Source organism: Ambystoma mexicanum, chromosome 12, assembly GCF_040938575.1.
Source record: "Ambystoma mexicanum isolate Mex_15411 chromosome 12, UKY_AmexF1_1, whole genome shotgun sequence".
NCBI lineage: Eukaryota > Metazoa > Chordata > Amphibia > Caudata > Ambystomatidae > Ambystoma > Ambystoma mexicanum.
Genome location: NC_090936.1, coordinates 92154564 through 92175578, shown reverse-complemented (window position 1 = coordinate 92175578; position 21015 = coordinate 92154564). Strand labels below are relative to the sequence as shown.

General features: G+C 46.4%; 1 protein-coding gene across 2 annotated transcripts in view; it reads left to right on the top strand.

Moving 5' to 3' along the window:
* The window catches only part of RELN (reelin), a 2335047-nt gene that overhangs the window by 1951153 nt on the left and 362879 nt on the right, over positions 1-21015 (top strand). For both annotated transcript variants that reach the window (XM_069628072.1, XM_069628071.1), the window contains exons 29-30: positions 822-979; positions 5066-5273. In XM_069628072.1, coding sequence (XP_069484173.1) covers positions 822-979; positions 5066-5273 — 366 coding nt within the window. The remainder of the gene's footprint in view (positions 1-821; positions 980-5065; positions 5274-21015) is intronic.

Genomic DNA, 21015 nt, shown 5'->3' with positions numbered 1-21015 from the left:
TCCAAGAGTTATTGTGATATCAGTGAAAAAGTAAGATGAGCACTTAGTCAGAGTACATCTTGGGTATTGGACATACCGTGGGGCAGAAGAATCTGCCAACATTGAAAATTAACAAGACCAAAGCTCCACTGCAATGGTCTGATTCCCTGTCCCCTGTCTTGGGACATCCTCCTCATGGCCAAATGGCAATATAAATAGTCAGCAATGTTTTGGTGTTTTGTGAATGTGTGCAGCTCTTCTTCAGGACTAAAATGGTCAACAAATACCCCACAAATAGACAGCAAGCATAGATTATAGGACAAACATGCCTTGCTGCAAGATGAGTTCTAATTGATGCTGGCCAAGTGTACCAGCACGCTACGCACAGACAGTGAAACATGAAATAATCTATTCCTTGCGTTGTTACATAGATTAAAGAAACAGTGCATGATTTTGGCTCACTTGAAGTGGGTTAATTTCTTACCATCAAAAGTACTCAATTCATTCTAGTTCAAAAGTGCTTAGGGTTATAATATTTGTAATGTAAATAGCAGAACCATTGCTTGTGTCTCTGCTGGGGAAAGGCTGGGAAGGGTAACAAGGGGTTTTTCTCGCCATTTACAAACAAGTGTGGTGATATGAATTTTAAAATGCTAAAACTAGAAAGGCAAAAATAAGGGAGAAATGTAATGCACATGTATATTTAAAGATTAAGCATAGCGGGGGGAACTGCTGAAGGCTCAGTTTCAGATGTAAAAGAGATTGTCCACTTTTTGGATGTACTAGTGAAGTTGAGTATTATCACTTCTTTAAGAATTTTCAACCTCTTTTTGTTTTCACAGTAAGACCAGATTTCGCTGGATCCAGGAGAGCAGCTCTCAAAAGAATACACCCACGTTTGGCCTAGATGGGGTATACATCTCTGAGCCTTGTGCCAGTTCCTGCAGTGGCCATGGAGACTGTGTGTCGGGAGTCTGTTTCTGTGACCTGGGATATACAGGTAAGGAAGTGCCAGGTGGCCTGCCATCTTTAAATACCCCCAAAGAACCAAACGGATGCACTGTCCTTAGAAACCATGGACCCACACAGAGCATGAGTTGCCTGATTTACTTAGTTTAGTATCATAATCTGCGGGTCAAGTTTTGTGGAATCTTAGCGGTCCCTTTTCAAAAGATGGAGACCAGTTTTGTAAGCATTATGCCCAATTGTATTAGGGATTTCCAAGTCTCTTGAAGTACCTTAAAGCCAATGGCAAACTCTGTAGAACAGCAATGGTGGCCTTCCTTGGCTTTCTGTCAGCACATTTCAAATTCAACAGTTACACAATGGAAAACAAAATACTGTGAATTAAGGTAGACTGCTTTAAAATAAAATTCCAATCTTGAAAAGTTACTGCCTTGGTTTGCCTGGCTTCTGCCTTGGAATCCCATGTGTTGAAGAATGAAAATATGTAGTGACAGACATCTCGTGGCAAGGAATGTTCACCTTTTGTTATACGTCTTTTTGCCATTTAAATTGGTGCATAGACACACGGGGCCTCATTACAACCTAGGCGGCCACAGAATGAACAGTGGCGGTAAGGGAACGGCACCATTCATTCCGGGCTGCCCTATTATGTGGTCTGCAGCAGGTCTCGCTCTGGGACGCCTGGTCAGACCAGGCGTCCTTAGCGGGACCCGCTAGCAGACCAGGATGCTAACACGGGCCCGTCATCTATCGGGGCTCAAATGGGAATGGGGATGTACCGGATCCGGGTCCCGCGAAAGGGATATACGGGGCCCTCCAAGGTCGGAATGGCCCGGTAAATCCCCTTTTGCGGGACCCGGTATGGGGGTAGCCATGCGGCATGGCTACCTCCATACTCGTAATGAGGCCTACTCACATAACTATCTGTGTATGCCACCGCTCTTGACAAGCCAGTGAATCGTTTTGTCCAAACCAAGCTGCCTTTTTCATCTACCCTGACCTGCTTGGCCGAAACAAACTTTGCTGTTATTAGCTAAATTTTTCAAATGTGTTATTTCCATGCTTCCTTTTGTGGCGTTCTGTGACAGATTGCCCTCTGTGAGGGGATAAAAGCCTTATTTTTTTTATTTTTAGTATTCAAATTATGTGGGTAATACTGTTTCTGAAAGGGAGATCTGCTAATCAGCATACCTTTGCTGTACCAGTCTATGAAACTGACAGCACCAGCTAAGCTGTGCAGCAGGGGTAGGTTCAAAGGTCACATATGCATTCCTGACAGCTACTGGAACCCAAAGGTGCCTTATTAGTTGTCTGCACCTTTGATTCAAATTATTATATCCTAGTCAGCTTGGTGACACATTAAACTGTAAATATAAACCATGTCTGGCTGTGACATTGTGGATATTAGGGTCACCCAATTATGCAGCCACAGAATTCGTTATCATACTAGTGTCACGTTTGTGAGCATGACTTCAGCTGTGACAGGGCTGGTGTGTATTAGCCTCCTGGCCTGGATGTTTCCACAACTGCTATCTGTGACAATGGCCAGGAAGCTGCCTGCTTTGATGCCCCAAAGGAAAACCAACACCCTTCTCTCAGCACAGAGGAACTCTCACATGAAGTCCCCTAGGAGCTGGTGCTTCACAGGAGGCAGCAATGGCATAAACAATGGCGCCTTAAAACACTTGTGTATCGGCGCGTATGTCAGTAAAAATTGTAACTATTACATCCGGTTACTCAAAGCCATAAGACCACTATTGAGTGAGAAAAACTGCGCCACAATAGCAAGAGCGACCGTCATGTCACGCCTAGACTATGGTAATGCTCTCCTGGCAGGAGCTTGTAAGCAAAACATCCGAAAATTCCAACTGGTACAGAACAACGCGATCAGAATGGTCAAAAAGAAAGCAAGAAGTGAACATATAAGTGAAGCCAGACGAGACCTTCACTGGATGAGAATAGAGGAACGTATTCAATTCAAGGCTATGTGCATTACTCATAAGTGCTTATATGGCAAGGCACCTGCCTACTTGAAGTCCAAACTTATGTTTTACCATCCACGTAGGGCACTAAGATCAGAAGCTAACGGACTCATAACACCCTTGAAATTCAAGAAAGAACTCGGACTGGGCAGAGCTTTCCCTAACCGAGCAGCCTCCAATTGGATCAAATTGCCAAAGTACCTTAGATTGGAGTCCAATCTTCTGGTATTTCGCAAAAAACTCAAAACAGAGTTATTTAAGTAAACCCCTGTCTAGGCCACTCTGAATCAGTTATCTGGTATAATTATGTCTTTCGTCCCGTCTCCTCTTTGTGCTCCTTCCTGAGCTTTGTATATATCTTATTGTAAGCGCCCCGATGCCTGCGGGCAGTTGGCGCTATATAAATATAAAACTAATAATAATAATAAATGCCATATCATATATCATAACACAGCCATATTAGGACCAGGGATCTGACCACTGGAGTCCCTTTGAAGCCAGCCCACATGGGTGGGAAGGGGGTGGAATTAGAATAGCAAAAGCAAGCGAGGTAGGCTGAGAGAGGAGTTCCACCATCTTGGTTTCTGCTGCGGCTCTCTACAACTTCCTAGCCTCCATATTTCCTGCAGCCAGGGCACTCTGCGTATGACATCAGAATGCAAAGAACACTTGTTACAAATAGCATAGATTGGACAACTGGCAGAAGGCATGTTTGGACCAATCATCTGTGACATTTGGCCTTCATAAAGATGGGAAGCTCAAGACAACAGGGATTCGCTGGATCTTTGTTGAGAATACAGTCTGTTCCAAAGTGCTCTGCCTTAGTGTTGAAGGCAGATGGCTGGAACATGCATCCCGCTCACTGGAGGTGAAAGACCGCATGTAGGGACCTGACCACTTCCTGACTTGAAGTGCATAACAGAGGACTCACCTGTCCACTGTGATTGGGCCTCTGACAACCCAGAAGTCCAACAGCTGCTTGGTCCCTGTTTCATCTGCACATCAAACTGACTTAACGCTGACTCTCATGGATCACAGAATTCGAACATCTCCACATCGTCTCGATCATAGTAAAAACACCTAGATGCCTGGCTCGAGGTATTTTGAAGAGGCACTAGTACATCTAAGAGATAATAGTGACTTTTAACCCTCTCTTTTTTGCCCTTTTCAACATATCCAGGTACATTGACATTGCTGTTGAAGTCTTCTTGTCTGAAAATCCATGCTGATTAAACTAGAGTGCCCTGTCTTGTCAAGTTTACATTGTCTGTGTTTCTCTTACATGTGTGGGTCTTTATTGTTTTTTATTAGTCAATTCCATTCATTGTTTTATTAAATTCCCTATATCGATAGAACATTGATTGGGCATTCTTTTATTTTGGAAACATTATCCTGAAGATACAGTCGGCCCTCGGCCACCGCTCGCCTAAGGCAAAGGAGATACACCCATCAGGCTGTGTCTTTTACACCTTTATCACTGTAATCTTGGTTGGTTTGTAGTAGTGTGAGGGACGAACAGGCGGTTTACCCACTACTTATCCCTTACTTACTTTAGATCTAATCATTTCGTCATACACTACCACTTACAGGATACACTGCAGCAAAAAAAGAATATTTAGAACTGTTTTTTTTATCTTCGACCTAGATGCACACCTGATTGAACCATACAAATGAGCACACCTGCTGATGCTTAATAGCCTCCCATATGTGTCGCCAATTGTCCAAGTTCACAATCATGACCCTAAAGGTTCTACGTTCATCCAAAAATACTCCATTTATGTTTCCCTATTTTGCATCCTACTCAGCAGTGATAGCAGATGGCTAAAATGATATAATTATCGCAAGAAACTGGCATCGAGAAGCACGTTTTGCACACTTGCACATGGCTCCAACAAACAAGGGAAAACATTTTCATTTGTCTCCTGTTTGGTAGCTTTGATTACACTGTCCATATTTCAGGAAAGGTACTACTGTTTCACCACATCCAAGCAGCCACATGTGCATATTTTCATATATGTCATTGTAGACCACATGCATATTGAAAGGATATTAACATGGTTTGTGTATGGTTTCAATATGTTTGGGAAGATGAAGCTAAGCTGTTTACCTAAATATTACTATATGTCTTTCTTACAAAGCTGAATATGGAACTTGTGTCTCAGCTGTACCCAATCCAAGCGAGATGTTCGACAGGTTTGAGGGGAAGCTGAGTCCTCTCTGGAGTAAAATAACTGGAGGCCAGGTCGGCACAGGCTGTGGAACAGTAAATGATGGGAAATCTCTTTACTTCAACGGGTCAGGCAAGAGAGAAGCCAAGACCTTTGCATTGGACACAACGAATACCAGGTCAGTGCCAAACCCTCTGCATCATATGTATTTTGCTTCAGTACACTGAAGTTGTCGAATTGTTTTAAGGTTGTTCAGTGATCTATCAGTGCACAGGTGTTTTCCTAAAGATTCTAGAACTTTTTTGTTTCAGTCACTTTACTGGACATCACCATTAGCCTATGGCTCTTTTTTACGGATCACCTTACTGAACACTGCCATTAACCATCATTTACCTTCTACAGATCACCCTATTGATCCTCACCATCCGCCTATGAATCTTTTACAGATCACATTTTTGACCATTAGCAAAGCTTACCCCAGAGAGCTCACGGCCCTTGGGTTCCACGGAAAAATTGGCAATGGAAGCCTGTGGGCAACATAAATACTTCTGAGTTTTCCACAACTCCTTCTGGCCATGCGCTCGAGGCATGGACCAATCAGTCCCAGTAAGGGCGGGCAGTGGGAGGGGCGAGAGGCAGGCCCATGCCGGCAAAGCACAATGCACAGAGAAAAACAATTGAAGCAGAAAGGGAAGCCATACAGACCCCAAAAACAAAGCTTACCCCCAAGAGCTCACGGCCGTCAGATTCCACGAAGAAAAAGTGCCGACATTGGTGTCCAACAACCTATTTTGGTGGCCCAGCAGAGAAAACATGAGCATGGCTGAACCCTTGTGGCATACTTGGCTCCAGGGCCAGGTGGTCACGGATGCGTCCTTGAAGGGTTGGGGCACTCACTGAAGGGACCTGCAGGTGAGCGGCCTTTGGTCACCAATAGAATGCCAATGGCATATCAGCAGGCTGGAGTTGCAGGCGATCAGGTTAGCCCTGATGGCCTTTGTGCCCTCCCTCAAGGAGAACCACGTTCTTGCTCTGATGGACAACACAGTGGCTATGCACTACCTCAACAAACAAGGGGGTTTTCAGTCCTGGCCCATGTACAAGGAGGCGCTGCAACAGTGGTTCTGGTTGCTATAGAACCAGATCTCTACTTCATCTGTAAATCTGGCAGGAACAGAGAATGGCTGCCGGACACTCTGAGCAAGCAGAGCATAGTCTCACATGAGTGGGAGGTGTGCCACGAAGTTCGCGGGGGCTCTTCGCGCAGTTGAGTACTCTGGTAGTGGATCTGTTTGACACAAAGTTCAACACGAAGTGCAAACAATTTTGCTCGAGAGAATTCCCAAAAAAATGTGTACTAGGGGACGTATTCTTGGTGGAGTGGGTCATTGACCGCCATTATGCCTTCTCACTGATACCTGTCATTCTGTGGGTTCTCAGGACGTTGAGGAGGTTTCGAACAGCCATGACCTACATCGCCCAGATTGTGCAAGGATAACATAGTACTAGAAACTCCTGGACTTGACCAGCTGCCCACTTCTTCGATCGCCTCGACGGACAGACCTCCTATCTCAGTTGGAAGGTCGGGTGCTTCTTACAAACCCTGAATCCCTCAACCTACACGCGTGGCTTTTGAGAGGATACCTGATGACTGGGACCTCTCAGAAGAGGTGCATGAGGTGCTACTGGCTGCAGGCAGCCCATCTACAAGATCTTTGTACGCGTGCAGATGGAGAAGATTTGACGGGTGGTGCAGGGAACGCAGGATAGACCCTATCGCTTGCCCCACCACTTTAGTGATGGAGTTCTTTTTGCCACTGGCCTCGGCAGGCCTTCAGATCGGTACAGTCAAAGGCTACTTGGTAGCTTTGTCTTTGTTTAAGAGGTCTCTGGGTCAAGGATGCTTCTTTAAGATTCTGGTAATTACCAAATTCCTGAAGGGCGCTATGAATAGATTTCTGCGTACCCATTTGTGGTTCCAGACTGGAACCTAAACTTAGTTTTGCCATTTTTGATGGCGGCTCCGATTGAGCCTCTGCATTCATGCTCGATCAGGCTACTTACCCTGCAAACAAATTTCTGTGTGAGTGAATTGCAAGCACTATCTTGCAAGCCTCCCTTTCTTCGATTTTTCAAGGAGAAAGCCTCACTTAAAGTGCATCCTAAATTCCTACCTAAGGTAGTCTCTGAATTTCACGTGTCCCAGAACATTGACTTGCCAGTCTTTTATCCGCCTCCGCGCCCTTCTAAAGATGAGGAGAGGCTACATATACTGGACCCGAAGAGGGCTCTCAGTTTTCATATAGCTAGAACTTCCGAATTCAGGCACGATGACCAACTATTTGTGGCTTTCTATTTATCCAGAAAGGGCCTGGCTGTGTGAAAACTGACAATCTTTCGTTGGACTCTCTGCATTGCAGAATGTTATCAGAGAGCAAGCAAAGATCTGCCACAAGGCATCAGGGCACATTCCACGAGGGGTATGGCAGCATCATCTGCATAGCAGAGGGGTATTCCGGTAAGGGAAATTTGTCGAGCAGCGACAATGTCATCACTCCACACATTCCCCAAGCATTACTGCCTGGATGTAGAATGTGGTTCAGACGCGTGATTTGGGAGAGCGGTGTTGCAGAGCTTCCTTGTCTACAGGCTTCCATCCTGCCTCCGCACTCTGTACTGCTTTGGGAGTCTATCTGATGAGGAATCTGCTGGACAACGCAATCCATTGAAGGTGAAAATACTTACCAGTAATGTTCTTTCCGTGGATTCTTCGCCCGCAGATTCCTCATCACCTTCCCATCCCGACCTGCTATGAAAGTTCTCTGCAGTCCATATTTAGTTGTCCTTGTCTACTGGGGCGAGATTATGAATAGTTATGTGTTAGGCCGAGTTGATGTCTTACTTTTAGAATGCTGTCAGTCAATGACTTTCAGTAAAGCCAATTCGTTAAAAAAAAAGAGTTTTGGGGGCTGTTTCAGCCCGAATCCTTTGGATCATTTGTCTGTGGCTGCTGAGCTTGGGGGTAAAAAGGTGAGGAACTGAGGTACGGGGGCGTAGTGACATACTATATATGGCGGCCGGCGACCCGTCCGGAGCCGACGATTGACAGTCGAGTCAAGAGGGATTGATGGTCGAGATGAGTAAGAATCTGCGGGAGAAGAATCCATAGAACGAGCATTACAGTAAGTAATTTATCCATCTCACCCCTATACCATTACACATCCTCTTTCACCTGTTGACCAATACGCAATACATTCTGTCATTCACACACAAACACATACCCAAACATCATACACACATTAATGCATATGCCCACTTACAGACACAACCCTTGCATCCACACATTCATGCATACCCACATACATTTGTTTTCCTCGCCCAGACTCCACTCAGCCTCTGACAAAGAGTATGAACGGGAACCAATAAGGAGGCAGAGCTTCCTGATTCCTTCACATGTGTGGTGGAGCTGGAGTGGGTCCAGCTCAATGCCCTTGGATTTCTGGATGTGGGGAAGGTGCAGGAGCTCCCTCTATGCACATTCAGCCCTGCAATACCCCAACCTGCATCCCCAATGGGCCATGCAAGCCTGGGAAACCAAATGCCCCAGTTTTGCATGGCCAATTGGGCATGCACTAGTGTACTAAAGCTGTCAAGGGGAAACCATGTTTGACAGTTAGCCAGCCCAGAAATGTTCTTGCTTCATTTTTCGGGTTTTATTTCAGCTGATGAGTATGCCCAATGTGATAAGCCAGAAGCAGGAGATGGACAACTCATTGGCCCTCATTACAAGTCAGGCGGTGGACCATGGTGCTATTAGCACCATGGTCCATGCCGGATTCCGCCATGGTGGATGGCGGAATTACCGGCCCATTCCAAGGTGAGTGGGGCGGTAATTCCCCATTCACCATTTGCCCTTCCCCATTCCCATTTTTGCCCCATAGAGCATAATGGGGATGGGGAAGGCACTAATTACAGCACCGTAAATTACGGTGCCGTAATTAGCACCAAGGTCGCTTAGCGCCTTGGACTTTAACGCCTGCAAAAAGCAGGCGTTAAAGTGTGAATCAGGCGTTAAACCCTTAACGCCTGACTTGTAATGAGGGCCAAATAGTTTAGCTAGAAACTTTTATTTACACAGAAAACTCTCCACTCTAACTGTATCCCTCTGTTCCCTATGCTAAAAGAAAGAAAAGGGTTTGGAAGGGTGGATGTCAGACGGTGTCCAAATTATTGTAGTCCTCCATTCAGAAACATATCTACCCTGATCTTAACCTACCACTATAAAACATAAAGAAAAGGGTAATGGCTTCTCGCCCAGCTTGGCTCACTTCTAACCCACACTTTAGCTTCCTAACTCCTTGTTAGGTGGTGGTTTAAGAGCTGTTGCCCTTATTACAATTTCAGCGTAGAAGCAAATCCCTCCAGGCCGTTGGGCATGTGGTTCTCTTAAAGTCTTAAGCAAGTCCTTTCAAAGTGTCTTAGATGGCAGGGCCACTCCTGGCTTGATCCGGATCCGCTTTGGTTCCAGCCCCTTCCTCGGGGTCTTGTATTCTTTATGCCCTCATAGGTTCAAATGTTTCTCTGCCCAACTTAGGATATTTTCTCTTCCTCTCACTCTTGTGGACTCTTCCATTTTTGTATCGCGTTTATCTTTCCGATGGGTGGTATATTCAGACGTTCGCCTCTTCTCTGGCTGACCTTCCTTCTTAAGGCTCTCTCCCCTGCTTCGTGAATACTTAAAATTGCCCTAGTTCGGTCTGTGTTGCGGTTCAGCCCCACCTGGGCTTTTGGGACTTCAATCCCATTTTGGGGTGTTTGCTTTCTTGTCCCACCTTCGAACAGCGTGCCAGTGTGGACACTCCTACGTCTTCTGCCCTTTCACCCCAACTTGGGATCTTTCCTGGTCGGTCTGCCCTCCACCCCTTTTTGCGAGCATCCTGCATATCTGGTTTGTTGTCTGGGTCGACGGCAGCATGGCTCCTTCTTCTCTTCTGGTCTATGCAGCGCTGCATGGGCTTTGGTTCTTTCTGGTAGCTTCCAGGAATGCTGGTTGACCACAGCTCAGCAGGAGCAGTGCTCCTTGGGCTTTCTTGCTGCCCAGTGCTCCATGCCACTGTGTAGGATGTCTCCCTGACTCCTCTTCCCAGAGGGACGGACCCTCCTCTGTGCCTTGGCTCTGAAGGCTGGCAAACCTTCTTCCAGGTCGCTCTCTCAAATTTCCTCATGTCAATGAGACCCCCCGTTTTACATCCAACTCTGAAATAAGAGGAAGCAACCCATTCATTCTGTGAGGATAACAGCGACAGGCCAGAAGCCAAGCCAAGTACGACATTCTTACAGTGTTTTGGGGTCATTCACACCACAAATAGCCAATATTGGCATTGTCTTCCTGATCGACCTGTCCTCCAAGGGGGTTCACCCCAATGGAATCCCGCTTTCCCTGTGATCTAGGAGAATGTGTAGCTTAGTGGGCCCACCTCCCTAGTCCCAACGGGATGGCACCCTTTTGGATAGAGGGGACGAAATCTCTGGATCCGTTGCTCCACACTCACCATAAGTACACTCTCTGATCTTTACCCTTTCCCATGGTAATATGAAAAGTTGGTGATATAGTCTCTGCAACTCTGTAGGGATGATTTACTAACAAGGCAAACACTTTCACCCCACCTATAAAGGAATGGAGGAGATGAATGCAGATTCAAAGTAACAGCCCCAGGCTCTGGAATACTCTTGCCTGGAGGATGAGAGGAAACACATGCCTCTTGCAGTTTGGATGAAAACACAGCTGCTCTTAATGCCCAACTGCCATACTGTGTCAAGAATATGCAAAAAGCGTGCATGCAGCTGTGAAAAAGTATAGCAATGGTGCCAAGTATGGATAATAACCTTCCTTGTCTTCCTGCACTGGAATCCTACTGTAATATTGCTTCAGTAATTCAAGAATTGAATTTGTCAATAGAGTATATCTTGGCATTCCAGATTATGTTACTAAGAAATGTCAACGCATCCAAAACATAGCAGCAAGATTACTGCCCAAGCTCAACAGATGGAAGAATATTACACTGACTGTCAGTCAAAAAAGAACCCATTTCAAAGCAGTCTGCATAACCCAGAGAGCTTTGCACATCTGTGAAAAGGAATTCAACCAAGGAAGGATCATCCCACATCAACCATGTAGAACACTGAGTGCCAGCAACGCCTTGCTCCTGAAAACTCAACAATACCTTAGAAAGAAACACAAACTATCTGCTTTCTCTAACATCTTGGCTGAATTTTGGAAGTCACTTCCAAATGAAATTCACATAATCCAAAGGTTTTTTTTAACCTTGTGGAAAACAGTAAAGTCCTGGATTTTCAACAATTTAAGTACCTATGGATCCCCATCAATTGCCATCTGGAACTCATGTGAACACAATCCTATTGTGATTTGTGATTAGTTCACATTGTGCTTTTCTACCTGGTGCCCAAATAATAATTGTGCCACAGTCAGGTACCCTGGGTAACATTGATCTGCTGTGAGTCATACTGTTGCCCAATTCCATTAGGGTTCTACTGTGCACAGTGCCCAATGTAAATTAACATAAAGTGCTTCCAGATGTTGCACCTTGAACTACAAGCATGGGGATTTGCTTCTATAGACCCCGCCTGCACTCTACCACGTCTGGATTTCCTACACTATGGTCAATCTACATCATTGACTACTCTGTATGTGAACTTCTTTCTTTCCCCTCTTAGCTCTGTCCTCCTCACAAGCACCTCACCTGGAGGACACCCACCCAGACATGGCCTGGACTCATCAGATGGATTGTCTACATTTCCTACCGAACCCTCTACTAACCTTCCTGCACAAGCATTCCCAATATCTACACTCAAAAGAAGTACATATAGACCAACAAAAGTATGTGTGCATAAGGTCTGGTTTCTTAAAATATATTTCTAATGGATTGTGTCCTCCCACGTATTCCTCATTTTATGATATTTGTATCTCGCCAGCTTCGGAAAAATAATTCTCGGCAGAGGGCGCTGTGCACGAGGTTGTAGCATCGATGTCCCTCGACGGTCTCCGCACCGCGTTAAAGTCACCATCAGTATAAGTAGCTTGTGCCGTGCCCATTGGCTTCAGTTCCATTTTTCCGATTGCTTCGCTCTCGTGTTAAATGCGCTCTTCGAATTTTCTTCAAGAAAATGTCGTCTTCTTCTACCCCTTCAACTCCTAAGACAGGGTTAAGAAAATGTGTTGACTGTGGCTCTAAAATGTTGATCACTGACCCCCCCCGCGTTTGTCTTTGGTGCCTGGGTTCGAAACATTGGATCGGCGACTGTGGCTCCTGTCAGTCGATGACAGAGAAAGCTCTTTGTGAGAGAAAAGGTAAACTGGTGGTGGGGCGGGAAGCTTCCAAGGCCTCGTCAAAGGCCTCTTCAAAACATAAAAAGTCAGTTGAATCGAGAGATTCGGATCGGCGCAAACATTCAAAGAGATCCCGATCACGTAGTAGATCGAGGCGTTCTTCATCTTCTTCTTCAAAGAAGATAAAGAGGAGACACAGATCTCCCTCCTCTTCGTCTGACACATCTACCGAATTGGTAAAATGTCCGACTAGGTCGGATTCCCCAAGAAAATGGGAAAGAATTCAAAAAGCAAATGATGAAGGTCTTTGAGAATGTGGCCCGATCTACTCAAAGAGACCTCGAAAGAGCCAGACCCCGGTCGCTCCCTTGGACGACGCAGGAGAGTCAGAAACTACTACGGCCAAGTCCAGTAGTAAGGAGGAAACCCGACGATCTCGACCCGATGTTAAAACATTGAAGGCTCCTCAAGATTAGAGTGATTCCCTGATAATGGCTAAAAAGCATAAATCGTCAAAGCACTCGACAAGTTCATCAACGCCATCGGCGCCGACTACCTTGACGCCGAAGTAAAAAGAGAAATCGGCTACTTTATCGATGTCATCATCGACGATTTCGAGGAATCCTTCGATTCCCTCAAGACAAATTCCTGAACAGGAAAAAAGGTATACACCTTTACCTAAATCAGACTTTCCAAAACAATATAGGCCATCAGGCAGTGACCCTGATTTTCTGAGTAAACACCCTACACCAGAAAGTCTAGTGGTAGAAGCTGCTACCTCCACAAGACAGTCAGCTTATCCATCTATCCCCCCAGACAGAGAGGATAAAAAGGTGGACGCTTGGGCCCGCAAGGTATTTTCCTCGGGCAGTATTGCCCGAAAATCAGCAAATGTTACCTGTAGCCTGGCCAGGTTTACCCATACCCTGTGGGATTGCGTAAAAGCGGCAGCTGAAAATATTCCAGAAGGTGAAGAAAGGGAAGGCTTTCTGAATATTGTGAAAGATGGTAAGGAGGATATGGGGGAATGTCTCCAATTTGGATTGGATACTGTTGATAGCATCAGCAGATCAATGGCTGCAAGCACAGTACTGCGCAGATTTGCGTAGTTGAGCAAGTCAGGGTTTGCACAGGGTCGGACTGGGACAAGAAATGGGCCCTGTCACCCAAAAAAAAGTGGCCCACCCCTTGCCTCAAAAAAGTGGCCCACCCCTGGTTTCATGACCCTTGACCTCTGATGACATCACCGGAAGTGATGTCATTTGACCCTGCCCTAAAGTGACATCCTGGGAAGCGATGAAACACAACCTTTCACCCCTTGACAAAACAGGAAAGGCATCAAATGGCATTCTTCCTACGTACACTACAAAAATATGGTTACAATATCACGGTAAAGTGATATATATTTCATACAAGAATGGATCACCATATGTATCATTAATATCTTTGTGTATAGGCCCACATTACCAAATTACTGTGAAAGCAAGCATATGTCCAAGGCCAAATGATACTATGTTATTGTGTAGTATTTATGCTTAAGCTCTTTTTTATAGAACAAATATGCATACAATATCACCCAACCTGTGTTGGTACTCATTTATCGACCTAAGAAGGATGAAAGGCTTTTTTAAAAAAAATGGAAGAAAATAAAATGCAATAAATGTTTTCCAAACCGGCCCAGGCGTGGCCAGAAACTCGCCCCCACTCCCCAGTGACGATTTCAGCCCGGCCAATCCAAGCCTGTTTGCACCAGACGTGCTGGCCAGGGTACTCAACATCCCTTTCGACGGCTCAAGGCTGTTCGGCAGTAAAGCTGATGAGAGCTTAGAAAAACTGCAGACCTCCAAGGCGGCAGCTAAGTCACTTATCGCCTCTATGCAACAGCCTCTAAAACCTTATTCGGGCTCATCTTCCTGGAGAGGTAGTTCTGTTCGATACTGCTCGTCGTTTGGGAGAGGAAGAGGACAGGCCACACAGAAAGGTAAAAGAAATGTGCCTCGTAGTGGACGAGGAAGAGGTGCTAAATCATCCTCAGCAGTGGCATCTTTGCCCTCAGCCACTCCTGCAGCCGCCTCCAAATCTCTCTGAGACCTTACCACACAAGACCCCGGTGGGAGGCAGAATCTCTCAGCATCTGAACGAATGGTGGGGCATTTCTTCAGATGCGTGGGCTCTAGAAACAGTAGTGCCAGGTTACTGACTTCCCTTCATAAAATGGCCTCAGGACCATCCATCGGGAGCCAACTCCAAAATTCCAGATCCGCTCCTTGTGCAGGACATTTTAACCCTGCTAGAGAAAGGTGCAATAGAACATGTACCTGTGGCTGTGAGGAACAAGGGTTGGTACTCCCCTTACTTTTCTTCCCAAAGAAGGATGGAGGACCGAGACCCATCTTGGACTTATGAAACTTCAACAAGTTCCTCAGGAAGGACAAGTTCAAGAGAGTAATCCTTTCTCAGATCCTTCAGGCTCTCCAACTCTGAGACTGGTTGGTATCATTGGACCTTCAGGATGCATACTTTCATGTGCCAATCCATCTCAAGCACATAAAGTACCTGAGGTTCGCGGTGGGTGGCTCTCACTATCAGTTTCGTGTTCTGCCATTCGGGCTGACCTCCGCCCCGTGGGTTTCCACCAAGCTGATGGCAATTGTTACAACGGATCTCAGGAGAGGGGGGATTCATGTCTACCCTAACTGGACTATTGGTTGATACAAGCTCCTTCCCCCGAACAAGCTCAGGAACATCTATCTTGCAATCACCTGCCACTCCCTACACAAGCTGGGCTTCTCCCTCAATTACAAGAAGTCCCATATGATACCATTCCAAAGTCTCCAGTTTATTGGAGCCGTCCTGGATACTTCCTCGGCCAAAACCTCGCCTCCCGAGGTGAGAGCTCTCCACATTCTGCAGATGGTAACACCATTCCAGAATGCCCAGTGTCCACCTGCCTACGATTTTCTGAGGTTGCTCGGCCTCATGGCGTCCTGCATGTTTCTGGTGCCAGAGGCTTGACTGAGGATGAGATGTCTTCAATGGGCCCTCAGAACTCAGTGGTCCCAATACTCGGGGAGTATGTCGGATCTTCTGCAAGTCCCGAGCACAGTTGCTCAGGATCTACTATGGTAGGCTTGCAACAACAATATCCTCAAAGGAGAATCTTTTTGGCAACCATTGCCGGAGATAACAGTAGTGATGGATGCCTCACTCACGGGGTGGGGAGCCGACACCACCGATCTGACAATTAGCGGTCGTTGGTCTCCATCGGAGTCCAAACTACACATCAACCTTTTGGAGCTGAGGGCAATCAGACTACCGCTGAAGGCTTTCCTGCCCTCTGTACGGGGAAAGAATGTCCTGATAATGACGGACAACACAGTGGCCATGTACTACCTCAACAAGAGAGGAGGCGTAGGGTCACTACCACTGTGCAGCATGGCAATGCAGCTCTGGTTCTGGCCAATACAAGAAGGAATCTCTCTGTCGGCAGTTCACCTAGCCGAAGAGCAGAACATAGCGCCGGACGCTCTGAGCAGGCGGAGCACAGTATCCCACGAGTGGGAACTAGCTCAGGAAGTCCTTCAAGAGATCTTCACCCTTTGGGGAACCCCTCAGGTAGATCTGTTCGCGACCTCGGTCAGCCGAAAGTGCGATCAGTACTGCTCAAGAGAATTCCCCCCAAGAGGAGCTCTAGGAGACGCATTCGTAGTGGACTGGGAATTCCCACTTCTGTATGCGTTTCCTCCAGTCCCCGTGATTCCTCACGTAATCAGGAGGTTGAGAAAGTTCAGAAAAACCATGATCCTAATTGCCCCAGATTCGGCCAGGAGGACGTGGTACCCAGAACTTCTGGACATGTCCATCTGCCCTCCAATACGTCTTCCACAAAGAGAGGATCTTCTCTCGCAAGAGGAAGGTTGAGTTCTCCATCCAGAGATCAAGACATTCAACCTTCACGCATGGTTTCTGAGAGGTTGAGCTATAAGGATTGGGACCTCGCGGATGATGTAATGGAGATTTTGCTTTCGGCCAGAAGGCCAGCAACTAAGTTTCTGTAACAATGTTGTTGGAATAAATTCAGTAACTGGTTCAGGGATAAGAACTTGGACCCTTTTGAATGTGGCACCCCTATGGTGCTTTCTTTCCTGCTGCATTTAGCCAATCTGGGGCTTCAGATTGGAACAAATAAAGGATATTTGGCTGCGCTGTCCATTTTCAAGCGCTCCTCAGAAGAGGTTTCCTACTTCAAAATTCCATTGATCATCCAATTCCTGAAAGGGCTCACTAATATGTACCCTCCAGTTCCTTTTCATGTCCTGACTTGGGATTTAATTGTTGTACTTAAGTTTCTAACTTGTATACCTTTTGAGCCTCTGCATTCCTGTCCCTTGAGGCTTTTAACATTTAAAATGGTCCTTCTTGTGGCCTTAACCTCAGCCCGCAGGGTTAGTGAGTTGCAGGCTCTCTCATGCAAACCTCTATACACTATTTTTTACAAGTACAGTACTTAAGGTTAAACCTTCTTTCTTACCAAAAGTAGTTTCTGACTTTCACTTGTTAAGATGGATTTCTGAACTCTGTCCTGGAGGGGCAGAGGTTGGAACAGGGTAACCTCTGGACAAGCCAGGCCAATCAAGGTAGCGATCGCGGCGGTCAAGACTAGGTCTCAAGAGGGGTGAGGGTGACTGAAAGCCCGCAATGAGCACACAAAGCAAGGACGCTTACAAATTACTCCAAGCAGGTGTTATATTAAAAATATAGACACATTTATTACAAGGCTTTTGTAACATTGACCATAGTAAAGAATCACGCGAAAACTCAAGTAAACCAACACATCACAATCAAATACAGTATATATACAATTACCGAAGGGTCTAAAGAGTTCGAAGCACGAAATATGCAGACCACCTAGATGGGGGGGAAAACGGGCAGTGCATGTAATCGTTAGACCCAGTTTGCCTTCAAAGGCCACCTAACTAGAAGAAAGTCCGAGCCCTATGAAGAGTGGAGCCTTGTGCTCAAAAGTACCTGCACACGCTGGTGCCAATGGCCCAAGGGGAGTCTCTTCACGGAAATCAGGCAGTTCAGAGCGGTGAACAAAGGAGGGCAAACAGATCTCCGCTACTCAAGCGCGGCCTCCACTTGTGGGCAGAAACAGAGCGTGAGTGCGAAAAAGGTGTGCTGTTTAACACAGCGAGGAAAAGCTGCAGGCTACTGCAGGAGGGCGACCAGTTCCTAGCGTTGCTACTCACCGGTCCCCGATGCAGGCAGACCCAGGCTTCTCCGCGTCAGTTTCAGTGCCGGCAGGTTCAGATACGAGCAGGGGACGTCTCGGCGTCATGTAGATTCCGTGGCAGCAGAAGTTAGAGTTGAGGATGTCCCAAATGCAGTGAACCCGCACAGATTGTTACCACAGCAGGGCAACAAAGCGGATGTGTGTATTTCAGCCCAATGTACACTTCTCACTTCAGACCTGGGAATGCCAAGTGTACGAATCGTGTGAGAGTGTCAAGGACTCGGAATACAGCAGCAACCTGACGGCGGTTACAGAGCAAGATTCCTGGGTAAGCTGGTCAGTCCACTGGATGGCCCAGAGACGCTTCCGAAGGCTTACGTGTAGGAGATGATGAAGATGCCGAGAATAGTTGTTCCCACTATTCCAAAAGGTCGAAGTACCAGTACAGGCCTTCTCGTTCGATCAGAGGCAGAATGGTTTCAGAGGGCGACAGCAGTGCAGAGGAGCAGTCCTTCAGCGGGTCACCAGCGATTCCTCGGTTCAGCCTCTTAGTTGCAGGATACTTGGCTCCTGTATCCGTCATTCGTGAAAACTCAGGAGATCGACATGGTAGTGGTGTTTCCAGCCTCCTCTTATTCAGAGTTCCCTTCACGCCAAAACGGAGAGGACCCAATGGGAGATCTGCTCACAAAACACTCACACCATACGTGGACCTATCACGGACCACGGTGGTCCCAGGCATTCAAGACACACTAGAATCTCTGGCACCCAGGATGTGTATTGGGACCAGACATCCCAGCCCACATCCTGGAGGCACACACAAGGCATGCAGAAGCCCGCGAAAGCATCTGTGTTTCGCGAGAAAGTACATGCCTAAATAAGGATGGCCCTGGGTCGGCTCCACCTGGGGAAGGTGAAGGGGCAAGACGGTCAGCGGAAAGGACAAAGAACCTTGTGGCATTGCCATTTTGGAAGCCGAGCCACCCATTTTGTGATACTCACCACTCCGAATAGGCCGAAGATGCAGAGAAAATGACCTTGGAGATGTTGGTCGTATAAGATTCCGAATTCAGCCTTCCATCCCAGCTCCCCTGAGTACAAGACTCAGGCTTCCTCAAAGAGGGGCTCTTTTCCACAATGTACCTCTCTGCTGTTTCAGTTAGAACAGACAGAAATGTCAATTGAGTACAAGAGCGGGGAGAACACACACCGCCAATACCAATGCTGCAAAAGAATACCAAGATATTAGACAGTGTTGATATTATACAAGTGATTAGAACAGTTGAAATGATTGGACAACTACCTAGATAGATATTGGAGTGGAGTTGAGTTTCCCCGGGATGATCTACAAAGAATAACACAAATGAGTGAAATTTAACTAAATCAGTATCGGTTCCCACTATAGCTATAGAATTGATAACAACTGACCTGAATAAAGATAATGGAGTAAGAGGAGTCCAGGATACTGAAGACAACGACAGGAGAAAATAACAAACAGGGAAGTTAGTACAGGTAAGTAACCCCGAACGGCACGAGGGACGCACTAGTGCCGGGTTGGTGCAGTTCAGGAGGGCGTTCATATGCACTTAAGAGCAATCTCACAGGAAAGTCACTCAATGTCCCAGAATCCAACAGAAGACAATATCCATGGAAGACAATAGGTATGTACCTGAGCACAGGAGAATAGTTGAGTAACTGTTGAGATGATCCGGATAATAGACAGCAAATTGATGTGCAGATCGGCAACCAGGAAAAAACCGCAAGACACAGAAGAGAGCCGTATCCAGTAGCGTTCCGAGTCCAACAACCAGTCGAGCACAACAGGAATAAAGTAGGAGACGAGGCAATCCAAAAGTCAGGCAAAAGGTCAAAACCAGGAGTTCAGATAAGGGTTCGTGTAGGGAGACACGAAGAGGAAACAGACAAAACCGCGTGTAGCTGGTAGCGCTAATTAGCAGCAACGAGCCCCTTGGAAGATGGTGGTTTTATAGTGGTAAAAGGGACGTGGCTTGCTGTAAGTCTTCCACGTACAAGACGTGTCAGGTGACCTGTAGTGTGTCGACGTTTGTACAGACGCCATGGTAGCTTGTACCCTTGTACCTGGACCATAGAGGAGCCTGTAAAAAAGTTGTATTCTGCAAGGATGCCCGCGGGGAAGCCTGAAGTGTAACATTTTGGCCAAACGCAAGAAGCGTGCTTAACAGGGCAAAGGGGAGTTCAAAAACACAAAGAAACGATCGCTGCCACCAGTCCCGTCTGTGACATATTTGCACAGTTCGTTATAAATCCATCGAGAGTTACTAGGGCCTGTAGAATGACTAGTGACCCAAGAGCGCGGTAATGTAAGTTACGGTGCACTCTTGTGCCATGTTGCGTGAAAGCTGCAACATGAGAAAGAAACTACAGAAAACAACGTTTCCCGGTACTGACTGTCTTAAGGGCATGTCAGTTTCCCCGTAAGAATGGAGCGAAAGCCCAGAGGAGTGCGGCGGAAGGCTGCGCTTCTCTGGCAAAGTCTAGATCAGGGTGAAAACAACAGCAAAATGTTTAGGGGTTGCCACATGGATGGAAAATTACCTACAATTAACAAATCATTCCTAACATCACTTGTTACAAAAAATCATATTACCAACGTTCTACCCTCCTCCTCATTTGGGCAAAGAGGAGAGGTTCAATAGACTGGGCCCAAAAAGGGCTATCAGTTTTTATATATTGAGAATGTCAAAATTACGTCAGAATGACCAACTTTTTGTGGGTTATACTGGCCTTAAATTGACAAAACAGACCATATCTGCTGGATCATTTTGGCTATAATGGAGTGCTACAGATTGGCCGGAAAGGACCCGCCAGATGGGCTTCGAACCCATTCCACAAGGGGTATGGCTACTTCTGCGGCTCTGAAGAGGGGAGTCCCTGTAGCAGATATTGGTTCAGCCGCAACTTGGCATCAATGCATACTTTCATTAAGCATTACTGCTTAGATGGCTCTTCTTCCCATTAAGGATTATTTGCTAAGGCGGTACTACATTCTGTCCATGATAAAATAATTAGTACTCCCACCTCCATACATTTCCACTGCTATGGGAGTCTATCATAAATTGAGGAATACGTGCAAGGACACAATCCATTCGAATAACAAGTTACTTGTAATGTTTTTTCGACTGGATGTTCCTCCCACGTATTCCTCATTGCCCCTCCCATCCTACCCCGCAGTACAATTTGCGTTATTTACACTTCTCTCTCACGAAGAGTTTTCAGGCATGAGGCACGCATGGGTGTTCATCGAATATTTCCTCAAAAAAACTGAACTGAAGCCAGCGGGCGCGGCATAAGCTA